This window comes from Heterodontus francisci, chromosome 6 (assembly GCF_036365525.1).
Source record: "Heterodontus francisci isolate sHetFra1 chromosome 6, sHetFra1.hap1, whole genome shotgun sequence".
Lineage (NCBI taxonomy): Eukaryota > Metazoa > Chordata > Chondrichthyes > Heterodontiformes > Heterodontidae > Heterodontus > Heterodontus francisci.
In genome coordinates, this window is record NC_090376.1 from 47,171,875 (window position 1) to 47,190,720 (window position 18,846).

The following is an 18,846-nucleotide window of genomic DNA, read 5'->3' on the forward strand; positions in this document are numbered from 1 at the left end:
GTCTTCCCTAGTTTCAGAGAAGGTGGTGGTGGGCCTTTTTGAAGCACTGCAGTCCTTAAGTCAGTGGTACTTGTTGGGGAATTGCAGGATATCAAACCAGTGACTAAGGAACAACCATGTATTTCCTAGTCAAAATGTATGATTTGCAGAAAAAAAATTCAGTTTATATTGTTTCCATGATATTGTTACTCTTATCCTTCTCCATGGGAGAGCTGGGAACAGCAGTCAAAATCAACTTGGCAAGTTGCTGCAATTCTGACAGTGTCCCTGGAACTTTAACAATTCCCTTCTATGTCAGATTCTCAGACTTGTAATATATTTCCAGCATTTTTTTTTATATTTTAGCTGTACTAAATGCATTTTGTAAATTTTCCATAAAAGTACATAACTGGCATTTATATAGCGCCTTCAACATACAAAAAAGTCACAAGGCATTTCAGGCATTATCAGAAATAAATAAATGCCAATCCACTGAACATCCATTAGGAGTGACCAATTGTGTAGTCGAAGCTTTGGGTTTTAAGGAAGGTCTTAAATGAGAAGAGGAAGGTAGAGAGGCAGAGGGTTTAGGTAGGGAATTCCAGAGCCAGAAGCCCAAGAGTTTGAAGGCATAACTGCCAATGGTGAAGGGTGGAGAGCGGGGGGTTGCAAATGCAGACAAGGGCAGAATCGGGGAAACAGAGTTCGGGAGCAGACATCAAGGTTGCAAAGGCTGGAGGTTACAGAGATAGAGGGCTGAATTTTATTTTCCCGCCACCGGGAGCGGCAGCAGGCGAACAAAATGGCAGCCAACACATGCTGCCGCGATTAGCACGCGGTGACTCATCTGCATATGCTGGCTGGTCCGCGCTCCCCACCCATCCAAACCCCACAATTACATGGCAGGGGCAGGTTCTGCAACGCTGGCAATGCATCAGCTGCTTCTGCGCTGGCATTGGCGTCATTTTTAAAGGGCTGCCAGACCTGCACAGTTGAAGCCCGTAACCCCCTCCCCAAAACACTTGTATTTAATATGACCTTACCCCCGCCCCCACAACTGCACAAAGGGCAGAGGCACCCCTTACCCACCTCCCCAAAACATGCAGATTAGACCCCGTTTCTTGCTCCCCACCGCCCCCCCCCACCACCTACAGTAAAATTGCTCAGGTTTTCCCCCTTCCCCACCTTGGTGGCACCAGCATCCCCGGAAGGGAAAGCAAAGGCACGTGAGTGCTGGCCGCCGCACGCAAGATCGCCAACAGCCAGAAAGATCGCAGTGAAAAGTATGTTAATGTATTCATGCCCTTTATTTAAATATTTAAAGTTGGGTCCCGTCGCTGAGTGGCCGGGGTGGGCCGCCATAGAGCCTTGCCGCCACCAGAAAGATTGCGCCCAGCAATCCTGACACGGGCTCCATGGTGGGCCGCTGCCTCAGTGATCTTCCGCCCCCCTCACCCGTGGTCAGGAGCTCAACAAAATTCAGCCCAGAGAGTGGCGAGACCACGAAAGGAATTAAACATGAGAATGAGAACTTTTAAAGGGTGATAGAGGGCCCAGAGTCAGTGTCAATCATCAATGAGTGATGGGCGAGGAGGACTTGATACAGGATATGGGCAGCAGAGTTTTGGATGAGCTGAAGGGGATGGAAGGCAGACTAGGAGAGCAGTTAGACTGCGGTAGAAACAGAGGCACATGACATCACAGAAGTGGAAGTAGATAGTCTTTGCAATGGAGAAGATATCGTTATATTTCAGAAAGTCAGTTAGTGAAGGATAGAACTTAAGCCAAACTTCACACACTTTTATAAGCATTTATTTACAAAGATACACATTACAAACATGCACATCCTCACCCAACCACCATAGTTTGTCTATTCCTATTTATAGGAGCACAAGTGAATCCCCAGTTAATTTCCACCACCTGCATACAACTAAATACAATTAACAAATATGGAGTCAGAAACTCAGCTTGGGGTCAAATAGAACATTGGAGTGTGATGGAATACTCGCCATTCTGTTGAATGGGTGAAGTTACAACAACACAAAAAATGTGGGACTGCCAGGATGAAAGAGTTTGTTTCAATAAGCTTATCCCATTGAACTGAGTATTAACTGGCATACTGTGGATGTGAAAATATATGATCTTCAGAATGCACTGCTACGACTCACAAAGATCAATTTGATAGATTGCAAACAGTCTGGTTCAGTCTGAGACTATGGCTGGTGAGGTGGGGGATGGGTGGAACGAATCAGTGGTGAGGGAATGGAGTTTGTGGCAGAGGCCGAAGTTATCACATCTTATTGACCTTTTAATGTATCTGGCTTTCTCATTAATGAAAATTCCACAGCAAAGAAACAGGATAGCCTCCGTCTTAATTTTATCTCTATCAAATACTGCCCTTTCAGTCTTGTTTCTCCCATTTGCCCACTTGTGTAAACTGAATTATCCCTGATTTTACTGCTTACTGGTGGTCCATTTGATTTTTACTTTCTTTAGGTATCTTTAATATTGGCTTGCCTCAGTGAATTCCTTTATTAGTTTAACTACAGGTGCCTTCTTACAGCTTCACATCAGTCATCCATATAATTTACATTTAACTCCAAGGAATGTGTATATTTTTATAATGTTAGTATCAAACAACAAGCGAAACAAAACATTTTAATCTCAGTTTTTCAAAAAATAACAAAACCAAAAGAATGCACGAGCTTTTCAAGTAAATTAGCTGCATAATTTTACAAGCTGTCCAAGTTTTTAAAAAAATATATACACAAATATACTTACTCAGGCCTAACTCCAGTTGAACCTTTATCATCTGTAAAGGATACATATACAATCAATTAAGGCCGCAGAATGTAATTTTTTTTTTAAAAAAGGAATAATATAGACATCAACAAATAGAACAAATGTCAGAGAATGCAGCAACCTAGTTCTCTTCCAAAGGAATCAAAAATATCCAAGCAATTTTATTTAATACTAGAAGAGAGCAATCAATGAAATGTAAAACCACTAACTGGCTGTTATAAAAACAGAAGGTGCTGGAAATACTCAGCAGGTCTGGCAGCATCTATGGAGAGAGAAACAGAGTTAACGTTTCAGGTCTGTGACCTTTCATCAGAATCTTGGCTATTACTTCACAGTCACAGAATTATTACAGCACAGACGGAGGACATTGGGCCCTTTGTGTCTGCACCGGCTCTCCGAATGAGCAATTCACTCAGTTCCATTCCCCTGCCTTCTCCCCGGAACCATGCACATTCTTCCTTTTCATATAATAGTCTAATTCCCTTTTGAATGCTTGAATTGAACCTGCCTCCACCACACTCAGGCAGCGCATTCCAGACCTTAACCACTCGCTGCGTGAAAAGGATTTCCTCAGGTCACTTTTGCTTCTTTTAACAATTACATAAAATCTGTGCCCTCTTGGTCTCAATCCTTTCGCAACTGGAAACAGTTTCTCTCTTTACTCTGTCCAGACCACTCATGATTTTGAATACCTCCATCAAATCTCTTCTCAGCCTTCGCTTCTTCGAGGAAAACAGCCCTAAGTTCTCCAATCTATCATAATAACTGAAGTTCCTCATACCTGGAATCATTCTTGTGAATTTTTTCTGCACCCTCTCGGACACCTTCACATCCTTCCTAAAGTGCAGCACCCAGAACTGGATGCAATACACCATCTGAGGCCGAACTAGTGTCTTAACAAGTTCAACATAACCTCCTTGCTCTTGTACACTATGCCCCTATTAATAAAGCCCAGGACACTGTATGCTTTATTAACCACTCTCTCAACCTGTCTTGCCACCTTCAATGACTTATGCACATATACATCCAGGTCCCTCTGCTCCTGCACCCCCTTTAGAATTGTACCCTTTATTTTATATTGTCTCTCCATGTTTTTCCTACCAAAATGAATCACTTCACATTTCTCTGCATTGAACTTCATCTGCCGCCCATTACACCAATTTGTCAATGTCCTTTTGCAGTTCTACACTATGTTCCTCACAGTTCACAATGCTTCCAAGTCTCATATCATTCGCAAACTTTGAACTTGTGCCCTGTACACTAAGCTCTAGGTCATTCATATATATCAAGAAAAGCAAGGGTCCCAACACTGGGGAACTCCACTAGCCCAAAAAGCATCCATTAACCACTACTCTGTTTTCTGTCACTCAGACAATTCTGTAACCATGTTGCTACTGTCCCGTTTATGCCATGAGCTATAACTTTGCTCACAAGTCTGTTGTGTGGCACTGTATCTTGTGTCTGATTGAAAAGAGATGAACAAAATTAAGAGATGCAAAAAATAGGGAAGAAGGAAAACACAAATGAACCAAAAAAGGAGAGTGAACTCGAGAAAGAGATGGATAGATCAGAAAAGGACAAAATGGTGAATAGGGAAGGGAAGAGAAAGAAATACAGAGAGAAAAAGACATCGGCACAAAGTCATGACAAACACAGTGGACTGAACAGCCGCCTCCCGTGCTATGAACTTCAGTGATAAGTAGAAATACAGGAGGGAAGGGAAAAGAGTGTCTTATTTTACAGAGGTGCAGTGTAAGGCTGGGGGTTTTAGAGCACTATCAATTTCAATTTTTTATGCTTTTATTTAATCCAGGTTGATCATTGTGCAAGGAAACAGGGGCTTAAAATGAAATAAGATAATTTTGTTAGAGAAAAAAATCTAAGTGCTGTCAAAGAATTGCAATATGGGGAGCAGCATTTTTGACCTTGCAATCATGAGAAAAGTAAAGACAGGCATGGATAAAGAAGTCAGTAAAATTCTATTCTAAGACAAAACAAACAGGTCTCTTAACATTTTATTGCTGTACTCAATTTCTTTTGTTGGAAATTGGCAGCAAGTATGGATGGTCCTCTGCACCAAAACAAAAATCAACTCAGCAGTAAGTTACTGTCCAAACCTGCATTAGAATCCAAGTGATATAAAAGAAATCTTCTATCTGGCGTCCAGGAAATATATATCTGAAATTCTTATCCCAGAATGGGTATTTAGTTATTTTACCTTATATCTTTTTAATTGTATGGCAGTTAAATTCATATGATGAAGCTCAGTGGATATTACTCACTTTTCTTATCAGAAGACCCAGTAAAGTCTATTCCACCCAGTCCTTCACTGGCTGTAGTGGTTGGGGCAGCTGTAGATACTCCAAGAGTCAAACCCAGCGATTGACCAAGTCCTAACATTGAGAAAAACATTTAATTGCTACTGTCAAAGGTTATAACCATTCATCTTAACTGTGAATATTTCAAAATTTGTGAATGGCATCTAAAAACACAAACTGAAACATGCTGCCTGAATCTGATCAACGTGCTTCCCATTACTCGAACCACCCTACAGCCACTGTAGGATACTGATCACCATGGAGAAATAAATCTAGATACGATACTGCTGCAACGAGCTATCTCACATTCTCACCTCTGCCTTTGGATCCTCTGTACCTAGAAAGTGTCTTACTCTCTTCTACCCTGGTTGTTGCCCTGGTAGGGCCTCCATTTTTACTCCATTAAGTCCAAGGGCCACAGACTTCAATGCATATAGTGCACAACTGGCTTGCCCATTTATCTTTGCCAAAACTGATTACTCCAGGATCATTCTGGATTGCGGATAACCTTGGGCTTCATTGCTCCACTAACGATCATTTCTTTTAACACCTCTTCCCTGCCCATTTCACCCTCTCCTCAAACAAATTCAAGGAGCTCATGGACTTTGTCATTTGATTGAAACTATCTGGTCAGCTGCCTCTACCAATTCCCTCCCTTCTCATCAAACCAAGGATCCCTCCCCACCCCCCTCAAGCTCTAGTTCCTCTATTTCCTCTCATGCCTTCTCCAAGCTCATGCACAAAATCCATCTCCTACTCCCCTGATGCTCCTTTCACAGAAGCCACCAGCTCTCTGGTATCTCAACAAGTCTCTACACTGTGACTGCCAATGAATTATTTTCTCTGAGGGAGGCTGTAACAGCTAAACCAAGCCACATGTTTCACTAACATGGGCATAAACACACTTTCAGTAGAGTCACTACCGATCAACAGGGAATACATGAGCATCAGCATGACCCTACCAGCAGATCCAGTTCAGTGTCACATCAAAGAACAAAGAACAAAGAAAATTACAGCACAGGAACAGGCCCTTCGGCCCTCCAAGCCTACTCCGATCCAAATCCTCTATCTAAACCTGTCGCCTATTTCCTAAGGGTCTGTATCTCTTTACTTCCTGCCCATTCATGTATCTGTCTAGATACATCTTAAAAGACGCTATCGTGCCCGCATCTACCACCTCCACTGGCAATGCGTTCCAGGCACCCACCACCCTCTGTGTAAAGAACTTTCCACGCATATCCCCCCTAAACTTTTCCCCTTTCACTGTGAACTCGTGTCCCCTTGTAATTGAATCCCCCACTCTGGGAAAAAGCTTCTTGCTATCCACCCTGTCTATACCTCTCATGATTTTGTACACCTCAATCAGGTCCCCCCTAAACCTCCGTCTTTCTAATGAAAATAATCCTAATCTACTCAATCTCTCTTCATAGCTAGCGCCCTCCCATTATCCCATTAAGCCATGGTGTAAGACATTCTACTTTAATATTCCACTTTACAAACGAAAGAACAAGCTTGCATTTATATAGTGCCTTATTGGAGCACTAGGACATTCCAAAGGCCTTCACAACTTAGGAATTACTTTTGAATAGCAGTCATTTGATATGCAGGCACTTTTGCAGCCAATTTTCACAAGGTCCCTCAAAGAGTAAATGAGATAGCACCTAAAGAATGGGCACTATCAAACCCAACTGTGCCCTCACCGTGTTTTTAGGGATGCTGGAGATATAAACTTTAGCCAGGACAATAGGAAGAAATTCCCTGCTCTTCTTTACATAGCTTTTTTTTTTGTTCATGGGATGTGGGCATTGCTGGCCAGGCCAGCATTTATTGCCCACCCTAATTGCCCTTGAGAAGGTGCTGGTGGTGAGCTGCCTTCTTGAACTGCTGCAGTCCATGTGGGATAAGTGCACCTACAGTGCTGTTAGGAAGGGAGTTCCAGGATTTTGACCCAGCGACAGTGAAGGAATGGCGATACAGTTCCAAGGCAGAATGTGTGGCTTGGAGGGGTACTTGCAGGTGGTGGTGTTCGCATGCATCTGCAGCCTTTGTCCTTCTAGGTGGGGTCGCGGGTGTGGTAGGTGCCGAAGGAGCCTTGGCAAGTTGTTGCAGTGCATCTTGTAGATGGTACACACTGCTGCTACTGTGCGCCAGTGGTGTCAACCAAAGTGGGCTGCTTTAGCCTGGATGGTATCAAGCTTCGAGTGCTGTTGGAGCTGCACTCATCCAAGCAAATGGAGCGTATTCCATCACGCTCCTGACTTGAGTCTAGTAGATGGCAAACAAGCTTTGGGTAATTAGAAGTTGAGTTACCCACCGCAGGATTCCCAGCCTCTGACCTGCTCTAACCACAGTATTTATTATGGCTGGTCCAGTTCAGTTTCTGGTCAATGGAAACCCCTCCCCCCCAACCCCCGGATGTTGATAGTGGGGGATTCAGCAATGTTAATGCCGTTGAATGTCAAGGGGAGATGGCTAGATTCTCTCTTGTTGAAGATCATCATTGTCTAGCACTTGTGTTGAGTGAATGTTACTTGCCAGTTAGCAACCCAAGCCTGAATGATGTCCAGGTCTTGTTGCACGCAGGTATGGACTGCTTCAGTATCTGAGGAGGCGTGAACATCCCCATTTCTGACCTTATGATGGAGGGTAGGCCATTGATGAAGCAGCTGAAGATGATTGGGCCTAGGACACTACTTTGAGGAACTCTTTCAGTAATGTCCTGGACCTGAGACGACTGGCCTCCAACATTCACAACCATCTTCTTTTGTGATAGGTATGACTCCAAACAGCAGAGACTACCCCCTGATTGCCATTTACTTCAATTTTGCTAGGGCTCTTTATGCCACACTCAGTCAAATGCTGCCTTGATGTCAAGGCAGTCACTCTCACTCTAAGGCTGGAAGAGATTACAGGAGATAAAGGAAGGGTGAGGCCACCTTCGGGATTTGAAAACAAAACCAAGGATTTTAAAATTGAGACGTCGTCAGAACTACAGCCAATGCAGGTCAGCGAGTACAGGGTTACTGGGCGAACGGGACTTGGTATGAATTAATATATGGCCAGTAGAGTTTTGGATGATTTCGAGTTCATGGACGGTGGAAGATGAGAGGCCGGCCAGGACAGCATTGGAATAGTCGTTTAGAGGTAGTAAAGACATGGACGAAGGTTTCAGCAGCACATGAGCTGAGGTGGGGCAGATATGTGTGACATTATGAAGTGGAATTCAGCGATCTTTGTAACGGAGCAAGTGTGGTTAAATATCTGCGAGTCAAATAGAGCATCAGGTTTGTGAAACATCTAATTCAGCCTCAGACAGTGGCCTGAGAAGGGAATAGTGGCTAGGGAATGGAGTTTATGGCAACAACTGAAGACAATGGCTTCATCTTCCCAATATTTAATTGGAGGAAATTTCTGCTCTTCCAGGACTGGATGTTGGACAAGCAATGTGAAAATCAGAAACAGTGGAGGGGGTCAAGAGGGGCGATGGTGAAATAGATCAGCATACACATGGAATCTGATGTGGTGTTTTTGGATGATGTCTTCGAGGAACAATATGTACATGAGAAATAGGAGGAAGCCAAGCATACATGCTCGGGGAGACTCCAGAGGGGACAGTGCAGGAACAGGAAGAGAAGCTATTGTGATTGGTTCTCTGCCTATCATTGGATAGACAGGAATGCAACCAGGCGAGTGCACCCAGCTGGATGACATAGGAGAGGCTCTGGAGAAGGAAGGCATGATCAACCATGTCAAAGGCTGCAGACAAGCCAAGAGGATGAAAGGGGATAATTTATCTTGACCGCAGTCACATAGGACGCTATATGATTTTCATAACATCCATTTCAGCACTGTGGAAGAGATGGAAACCTAATTGGAGGAAACTTCCAGACTAGATTATTTGTTCAAGAGCTGGAGTGGAGCTTCTCTCAACAACCATCTGACTCAGGTGAGCATGCTACTAAATGAACATGAAATGCAAACTAACTTCAGTAAGAAGAACAAGTACCACACACCATGAAATCTTTGTTAACTAAAGTGTGTGGCACAAACAGTTAAAGCAGCATTAAAAGATGATAAATATCACATTTTTGAAACAAGTTTCCAAACTGTGCATTCAAATTAACTTCAAATACCATTACTTTTCATGGCTGTCTTAGATGTCTCACTGAACAAAGATGAATATGGCTCTAGTAGTTTCCAGAAATTCATATTTTCAGCTTCAGTTGATAATATTTGACAACTACAAAAATACAAATAATGAAAGCTCTGCCAATCTGTAATAGCACACTAACCTGCAGTGGAGGTGCTTGCACCCTGAAAGAGGCTGCCAGCACCTAATCCAGTCAATGCCCCTCCCAAGGTTAGGCCTGTTGGTACTGAAGCAGTGGATGTGGATGCTCCACCTAAATTCAATGGAAATCCTGTAGAACCTGCAGACAACCATTATTGATAAATTCCGAAGGAAACCATCTCAAAATAACCAAATTGTTTTTCACAATGCTTATTCTTCACTGCCAATTATTTGTAAACATGTCTAATCATTCAAAAGCAAAATCTTATCCAGCAATCTGTGTCTATGACTTAAATTATTAAATTTTTTCCAAAAATCTATATTTTCATGTGTTCAATTTAAATTTACACTGTGACCTGTAGATCAGTCTTTCTTCTATCCTATATCGGGTGGCCAATTAGTGTACTCTTTGTGCTTAGTTTAGGGATAAACCATGTGGAACAGTTTTGCAAATTTGTGTGCCATGCCACACAACAAAAAAATGAATGGGGCAATCGAAAACTATGGCAACCCACCAATATGGAATTACATGACAATTGGGACAACTGCATTCTATCTACAATGTGTTCTGCCATGATCGGCTGTTCCAGCTGCGAAGTCTAATAGGTCGTCAACTGCAACTGACCAATCGTTGCCACTTGGCATACAAAGTCATGGAAGCATCAAAAATCATGTTACAACATACACTGTGTCTGCATTGTTGAAGGTGACCCAATGCCATCTTCATCTGACACTAATGAAAGAACTTATAATGGTGAATACATTAATGCCATGAGAATCAGTTATGACAAATGGAATTGCATTCCTTTATGCATTTTACTTCTCCCTACAAAGAGGTGGGTTGTAAGACACATTAAGGAGTCTACTACTTCTGGTATGTAACGCTTCTTGTACCTGCTGGTATTTATTACATTTTACCTTATAAAGCTCAAACTTCAGTTAGTTATAAACTAACAAGAGTTTCAATAAATTGGTCAAAATTTGTCCAAATTACACAAAATAATTTGTGTAGACTGCAAAGGCAAGCTTATGGTATTTATGTATTTCGTTTCATATAAATGAAACTTCATATTTTCCAAAAGAAATGAAACTTCATATTTTCCAAAAGAAATGTATTATTTGAGAGATTTTAACACCCAATATAAGATTTGTGCAAAATATGCATCATAGATATCGTGACATCTTTCCAGAAACACATTGCCAGAGGGTTCAGCACAAAATATACTGGTACAGACGGTCTAGTAAAAGGAGTCTTTTTTTTTTTAAAAACAACACTCAACCGAGGGGGAGCAAGAGAAGCAGTACAAGACAATTGGAAATCTAAGTGTGAACACAATATCCTCACACAGAAGTACAATGACGAGATAGAACAAAGTTCAAAAACCTTTACCTGCAGTTGATGTTGGTAGTACAGATGAAAGGCACAGTCCGCCTGCTGCAGAAGATGCAATAGGCATTGCAAAAGGTGTTGCTGAAGCAGCTGGTTTGCTGAATCCTAAACTAAAACCAGTTGAAGTCGTAGTTGCAGGTGCTCCTAAAATAAATTGAATAAAGTCCTGACTCAAGTACAAGCATATAAAGTTATAATACATCAAACCCATTAGGATGACCAGATTACAAATGAACTGTCATATTTAATGAAAGAAATGTACAGAAGACATTTACTAAAATAATTTCTCAACACAGCCACCTGACCAGCTTATCACCTTGCCACTTGATTACACTTACCCAAAGATAGTCCTGTAGCTGCTGTCGTTGTAGTCCCTGTAATTTAAAAAAAAGTCACACAGCAGAAGCCATGAGGAGCAGGAAACTTTTATTTCTCCCTAATTTGAAGACATTGAAGCCAAACCACTATCACCAAGACTGAGATCAGATAATCCACCACAGATGAGGGCCTTGATTTAATGGGTCGCCTGGAGACGGGCTAGGAGGGGGGCCATAGAACTGCGATGGGAGGCGGAGGCAGAGGCCTTGCCGCCCAGAGGCCAATTGAGGCCCTTAAGTTTTTTTAAATTCATTCATGGGATGAAGGCATCACTGGCTCGACCAGCATTTATTGCTCATCCCTAATTGCCCATGAGAAGGTAATGGTGAGCTGACTTCTTGAATTGCTGCAGTCGTTAGGGTGTAGGTACACCCACAGTGCTGTTAGGAAGGGAGTTCCAGGATTTTGACCTAGCGACAGTGAAGGAACGGCGATATAGTTCCAAGTCAGGATGGTGTGTGGCTTGGAGGGGAACTTGCAGGTGGTGGTGTTCCCATGCATCTGCTGCCCTGTCCTTCTAGAGGTCGTGGGTTTGGAAGGTGCTGTCCAAGGAGCCTTGGTGCGTTGCTGCAGTGCATCTTGTATATGGTATACACTGCTGCCACTGTACGTCGGTGGTGAAGAGACTGAATGTTGAAGGTGGTGGATGGGGTGCCAATCAAGTGGCTGCTTTGTCCTGGATGGCATAGAGCTTCCCGAGTGTTGTTGGAACTGCACCCATCCAGGCAAGTGGAGAGTATTCCATCACACTCCTGACTTGTGCCTTGTAGATGTGGACAGGCTTTGGGGACTCAGGTGAGTTACTTGCCACAGAATTCACAGCCTCAGATTTGCTCTTGTAGCTACAGTATTTATGTGGCTGCCTCCACACAGTGAAACGAGCAACCTGCCTGTGAATTTGGGAGGGGGGGGGGGGGGCGCACCAGCAAACACCCCTGCACTTATGCCCCCCAAACCCCCCAATCTGGTAGGTCCTGGAAAATCCACCTCACTTACCTTGTCTCCAGGTCTCCAGCATTGGGCCAGCTCCTAGACCTGGTGTAGTATGGCAGTGGCCACCGTGCCCAGTGGAGCTGCCAATACTACTGAGCTGCCGGTCCTCTGATTGGCCAGCAACTCTTGGAGGCGGGATCACTGTCTTTAAAAGGCTGGGGATCCTGGCACCAGGCACTTAAGTGCCATTGAATCACACTAGGGGGAGGGCTCCAAAAGGCTGAGGCAGAGTTTCCCTTGCCTTTTTGGCCTGGTGCCGGGAGCCTCGCCAGTGCAACTAAATCCAGCCCCAGTAGTGCAATGTGACGTCTCCCAATCTGTATGTTTAAATTCCTTAGTTATGTTTTTCTTCCAATACCATGACGTAAAAATTCACAGAGGATTTTATCTACAGAGGCATTAGTACAAAACAAGGTGGGAATGAAGATGGGGTTGTATTCACTGAAGTGAAGGTTACAGGGTAATGTAGCTTTTCAGAAGGTAAATAACAAAAGATTATTTCTACTAGTTAATGAATTGGGAACAAGGAGTTATAAATTTTGGATTAATATTAAAGCATAAAAGGGGGAGGTTAGAAGAACTTGTTTTCAGGTGAAAAGTTAAAATAATATGGAATGCATTGCAAGGGTTGGTTATTGAAGCCAAGTCAATCAGAATATTTAAGGGGACATAAGGAAAAACATTCCAGGAAGAAAGACATTAAAGTTTGTGGAGAACAAACATAAGGAGAGATTTGAGTAGAGTTGCAATGTGGGTTAAAAACAGAAAATGCTTCAAATACTCAGGTCAGGCAGCATCTGTGGAATGTAACTTTAACATGTCAGATTGATGACCTTGCAATGACTCCATTCCCTTGTCCCAGTCTCTGTTGCATCTGCTCTGATAATGCTACTTTCCACCCAGCCCTTCTGAAATGTCCTTCTGGTTCCTCAGCCAGGGTTTCGTTCCACTGTGGCCCTTGACTGTTCGCATTTCATTTCGCTATTTTCACTCTCTGCTTCTCCTCCTTCCCAGAAACATGACAAGATCCCCCATGTTCTCACCTACCACCCCTCCAGCCTCCGCAATTGATGTATAAGCCAAGCCCTTTCCAACACAATCACACCAAACAGATCTTGCCTTCTCTTTTCTTTTCAGCTTTATGAAAGGATTGTTCCCACAGTTGCACCCTCCTCCATCATCACCATCTCCCGATCTCCTCCTCCCCCGCCACTGTCCCTTGTAACTTCAGAAGATAAAGACCTGCCCTTTCTCTAACTCCCACACCACCATCTAGGACCCCAAACACTCCTCAGAGTGAAAGAGCAGGAAAAAAACTGCTCCAATGAAAGGTCATCAACTTGAAACTTTAACCCTACTCTCCACAGATGCTGTCTGACCTGCTGAGCGTTTCTAGCAGTTTTTGTTTTTACTTCAGAATTCCAGAATATGCAGCATTTTGCTTTCCATTTGGTTGCAAATAGAAAAATAGGCCAAATGGCCTCCTACTGAAATTTCTAGAATCACACGATGGAATTTGCCTTCATCCAAACCTTTTTTCCATTGATCTCCTTCCAGAATATGCTATTTCAGGATTTGTGTTATTCCACCTAATTGTTTCTTATTTGAGTGCAATGTCCTGGTTTCAAACACTCTTCCTTGCAAACCATTCAGCTATAGAGGAAATTATTCTCAACAGAATTCACATCGGGTTTTGAGAGAGTGGTTGAAGGAAGAACATGGACAGAGCAGTAGGATAAATAAATTCAGTCAGCAAAGATTCCCAGATTGATTTTGAATAAAAACCCAATCTACATGTTCTGAACAATACTGTACTGCTGTAGCATGCATCTGCTACATTAGCAGCAACCTTGTTATTCCTGTGGCATAAAAGTTTCATGAAAAATACAGATGAGCATAAATATGAGGGCTAAATGTACAATAAGAATTCTAGTCTACCTGTTGAGGTAGCTCCAAACGAGAATCCAGTAGCTTGCTTCTGCCCAAACAGTCCACCCCCAAGGCCCCCAAATGTTGATGCAGTTGTGGTTGTCGTTGTAGCTGTGGTGCCAAGATTTCCGAAACTAAATCCTCCTGTACCACCAGGATTGCTATAATAAAATGGGTGGTAAAATGTTAGTCATCAAAAGGCTAACCACTTTTGTAACCAGCCAATACATTTCTCGACATCCATTTAGTACTTGTTTGTTTTAAATAATCTTCTAGAGGTTAGCACTTCCACAGCTGTTTGCAGTATGGACTAAAAATAAAAACTCCATCTCTTGGTTTTAGGTATTCAGATCAAATTTTGAGAGAAATAAGTGGAGTAAATGTTTTTAGTTGGCCCTACCTCCAACCCTTGAATTACAAACTGATAAGATATTTCCCAACCATATAAAGCATAAATGAATATTATGCAGCCACCATAGCATTTTATGACATAGCTGATATAAATGAAAAGATACAAGACAAGAAAAAAAATGCCAGCAAAAAGCTGCAAATGCTGGGGATTTGAAACAAAAAACAGAACATGCTGAAAATACAGAGCAGGTCAGTATGCATCTATTGTGAGACAAGACAGGAAGAACCCTTCTGCAAATATGAAAAATCAAAGATAATCAAACATAAATAACTTTTAAAAAGCATTCAAATGAGAGGAAATTAATAGGTTACCTGCAGCCTACTTAAGTGAAGTGTAAAATATTGTTCAATGATGTAAAAGAACACCACAGTCAAGAAGACATTAAGGAAACAAAAGAACATGGAACTAGCCAAGAAAATGAGAAGCACACACAGAGAGAAGAAAGAAAATGGGGGGTGGGGGGGTGTTGATGGAGGGTAAGGAAGAGAGAAATAAAAATGCAATTATTTATCCACACAAATTGCTAACAGAGACAAACTGTATGTACCTTGCATTACTCATCTCCAAATGCTTTCTCTAGATGCAATATGTAATAGAAAAACAAAATCTATCGTTGTACTCCAGGGGTGGGTGTAATTCAGGTTGATACCGTACAATTAATCTACACAAGCATGTGACCATCATTATGCTTTACTGAATCCTAGTGACAATACTGCATTCCTTTGAAAGGGATTATATCAGAAACAATCAGTAATACATATTACAAATTATTGTGCTGATGCTCCATTAGATTCTTTTTTAAAATGTATTTGTTCTTGGGATGGGGGCAATCCTGACAAAGCCATGTTTATTGCTCATTCCTTAACACCCAAGGAAAGGTGAAGGCAGATGCCGTTGACATTAAGGCAGCATTTAACAGAACATGGCACTATCGAGCCTTAGTAAAATGGAGGTTAATCAGGGTTAAGAGAAAAATCCTCCAGTGCTAGTCATGCCAGACACACAGGATGATAGCCATTGTTGACAGATGCCAATCATTGCAATCCAAGTCATGCTGCAGGAGTTTCTCAAGGAAATTTCCTCAGTCCAACCATCTTCAACGTCTTCATCAAGACCTTCCCTTTGACGCAAGGTCAGAAATGGATATGTTAGTAGCTAATTCTACAGTGTTCAGCTCCATTCACAAGTCCTCCAATAATGAAGCAACCGATGACAGTCTTCAGCAGAACCTGGACAACATCCAATCTAGAGCTGGCAAGCGACAGGTAACCTTCACACAACACAAGTGGCAGACCATCTCCAAAAAGCAAACAGCCAACCACTGTCTGCTGACTTTCAATATTACCCTATCTCGGCATCCCACACCTACCAACATAATCAGTATCCTGGAGGTTGTCACTGCTTAAGTGGGGCAGCCAAATCAACACCTGGCTATAAGAGCAGAACAGAGGCTAGAATCTGAACGAGAGAGGAGGAATATAAGCAAATGGAGCCAGGAGAGTGGGATTTGACTAAGAGGAACCTTGAGAGCTTGCGTACGAGCAAATGGAGCAAGGACAATATGAAGATAATCTGGGCAAACAAAATCGAACAGCTAAGAGGAAGCTAACCATCATTAACATATAAAGACAAACGCAGCAAATCACATTTACCAGCACTGATCCAGAGTCCTGCCAAGCAAGAACACATCAGTCACAATCTTATCTGCAGCCAATGGGATTGCTTGAACAACAAAGCAGCATGATGTATACAGACCAACAATACTGTTTAAAACTGTTAGTAACATTTGAGAGAGTACATGACCATTGCTGGCTAATGAGATCTCTGGAAAGAAGTGGTCAGAGTTTAAAAGGAACACAATCACGACTGGCCAAAAAGATTGGTCAAATGAAACACCAGTTTTATTTTACATATTTTCCTTCAAATTTTAAGACTGAGGGCCATTACTAATTTGGAAAAAATAGCATTAGTTGATGCTACCAAACAATGTTTATAATTTCTGCTTATATAACTTTGTTTCATTTTATCTAAAAAAAAATTATTCAAACTATCTACATATCCCAAAGTTGGCAGAACTCTACAAGAAAGTACTAATTACAGAATCACAGAAACATTACAGCGCAGAAGGAGGCCATTCGGTCCATCGTGTCTGCAATGGCTCTCCGAATGAGCAATTCACTTAGTGCCATTCACCTGCCTTCTCCCCGGAACCATGCACATTCTTCCTTTTCATATAATAGTCTAATGCCCTTTTGAATGCTTCAACTGAACCTGCCTCCACCACTCTCAGGCAGCACATTCCAGACCTTAACCACTCGCTGCATCAAAAGGTTTTTCATGTTGCTTTTGCTTCTCTTACCCATTACTTGAAATCTGTGCCCTCTTGTTCGCGATCATTTCACAAGTGGGAACAGTTTCTCTCCATCTACTCTGTCCAGACCCCTCATGATTTTGAATACCTCCATCAAATTATCTCAGCCTTCTCTTCAAGAAAAACAGTCCTAAGTTCTCCAATCTATCTTCATAACTGAAGTTCCTCACCCCAGATCCATTCTTGTGAATCTTTTCTGTACTGTCTCGGACACCTTCACATCCTTCCTAAAGTGCGGCGCCCAGAACTGGACGCAATACACCACCTGAGGCCGAACTAGTGTCTTATATAGGTTCAACATAACCTCCTTGCTCTTGTACACTATGCCCCTATTAATAAAGCCCAGGACACTGTATGCTTTATTAACCACTCTCTCAACCTGTCCTGCCACCTTCAATGACTTATGCACATATACATCCAGGTCCCTCTGCTCCTGCAACCCCTTTAGAATTGTACCCTTTATTTTATATTGTCTCTCCATGTTTTCCCTACCAAAAGGAATCACTTCACATTTCTCTGCATTGAACTGCATCCGCCACCTATACGCCCATTCCACCAACTTGTCTGTGTCCTTTTGCAGTTCTACACTATCTTCCTCACAGTTCACAATGCTTTCAAGTTTCACATCATCTGCAAACTTTGAAATTGTGCCCTGAACACTAAGCTCTAGGGCATTAATATAGATCAGGAAATGCAAGGGTCCCAACACTGATCCCTGAGGAACTCCACTACACCCACGCAGAGTATATTCTGTGCCCTTGCTACCCTCAGTGCCTCTTCTCAGTGGTATTCAAGATAGAGGAGTACCGATTCATCGGCTGAGGGTAGGGTGTTAGCTTTGATCTGATGTTATGAAGGTGATTTAGAGCTTTGGATCAGAAATTGGCTAGCTGAAAGAAGACAGAGGGTGGTGGTTGATGGCAAATGTTCATCCTGGAGTTTAGTTACAAGTGGTGTATCGCAAGGATCTGTTTTGGGGCCACTGCTGTTTGTCATTTTTATAAATGACCTGGAAGAGGATGTAGAAGGGTGGGTTAGTAAATTTGCAGATGACACGAAGGTCGGTGGAGTTGTGGATAGTGCCGAAGGATGTTGTAGGGTACAGAGGGACATAGATAGGTTGCAGAGCTGGGCTGAGAGATGGCAAATGGAGTTTAATGTGGAAAAGTGTGAGGTGATTCACTTTGGAAGGAGTAACAGGAATGCAGAGTACTGGGCTAATGGGAAGATTCTTGGTAGTGTAGATGAACAGAGAGATCTTGGTGTCCAGGTACATAAATCCCTGAAAGTTGCTACCCAGGTTAAGAAGGCATATGGTGTGTTAGCTTTTATTAGTAGGGGGATCGAGTTTCGGAGCCACGAGGTCATGCTGCAGCTGTACAAAACTCTGGTGCGACCGCACCTGGAGTATTGCGTGCAGTTCTGGTCACCGCATTATAGGAAGGATGTGGAAGCTTTGGAAAGGGTGCAGAGGAGATTTACTAGGATGTTGCCTGGTATGGAGGGAAGGTCTTACGAGGAAAGGCTGAGGGACTTGAGGTTGTTTTCGTTGGAGAGAAGGAGGAGGAGAGGTGACTTAATAGAGACATATAAGATAATCAGAGGGTTAGATAGGGTGGATAGTGAGAGTCTTTTTCCTCGGATGGTGATGGCAAACACGAGAGGACATAGCTTTAAGTTGAGGGGTGATAGATATAGGACAGATGTTCGAGGTAGTTTCTTTACTCAGAGTAGTAGGGGCATGGAATGCCCTGCCTGCAGCAGTAGTAGACTCGCCAACTTTAAAGGCATTTAAGTGGTCATTGGATAGGCATTCAAGATGGCTCCTGGCTGGAAGCTCCCTAGGAAGCTCCCTTGCTGTTCAACTCTATCCATGGCCATCTGCTCCCATCCCTAATGTTTTCTCCCCCAATCTGCCCTCTTAAACTGTTTAAATTCCCCTGGCTCTTTAAATCAGTTCATTTTAGCCCTATCTAAAAGTTA

The 18,846-nt window shown here is 42.6% G+C and overlaps 1 protein-coding gene across 6 annotated transcripts in view; it reads right to left on the reverse strand.

The window, feature by feature from the left end:
- Positions 1-18,846, reverse strand: part of nup58 (nucleoporin 58) — a 114,547-nt gene that overhangs the window by 67,006 nt on the left and 28,695 nt on the right. For 5 of the 6 annotated variants that reach the window (XM_068033607.1, XM_068033608.1, XM_068033609.1 and 2 more), the window contains 6 exons: positions 14,090-14,241; positions 11,119-11,154; positions 10,781-10,924; positions 9,392-9,529; positions 5,064-5,174; positions 2,761-2,791 (listed from right to left, as the gene is read on the reverse strand). In XM_068033607.1, coding sequence (XP_067889708.1) covers positions 2,761-2,791; positions 5,064-5,174; positions 9,392-9,529; positions 10,781-10,924; positions 11,119-11,154; positions 14,090-14,241 — 612 coding nt within the window. The remainder of the gene's footprint in view (positions 1-2,760; positions 2,792-5,063; positions 5,175-9,391; positions 9,530-10,780; positions 10,925-11,118; positions 11,155-14,089; positions 14,242-18,846) is intronic. The other variant, XM_068033604.1, reaches the window with a different exon arrangement.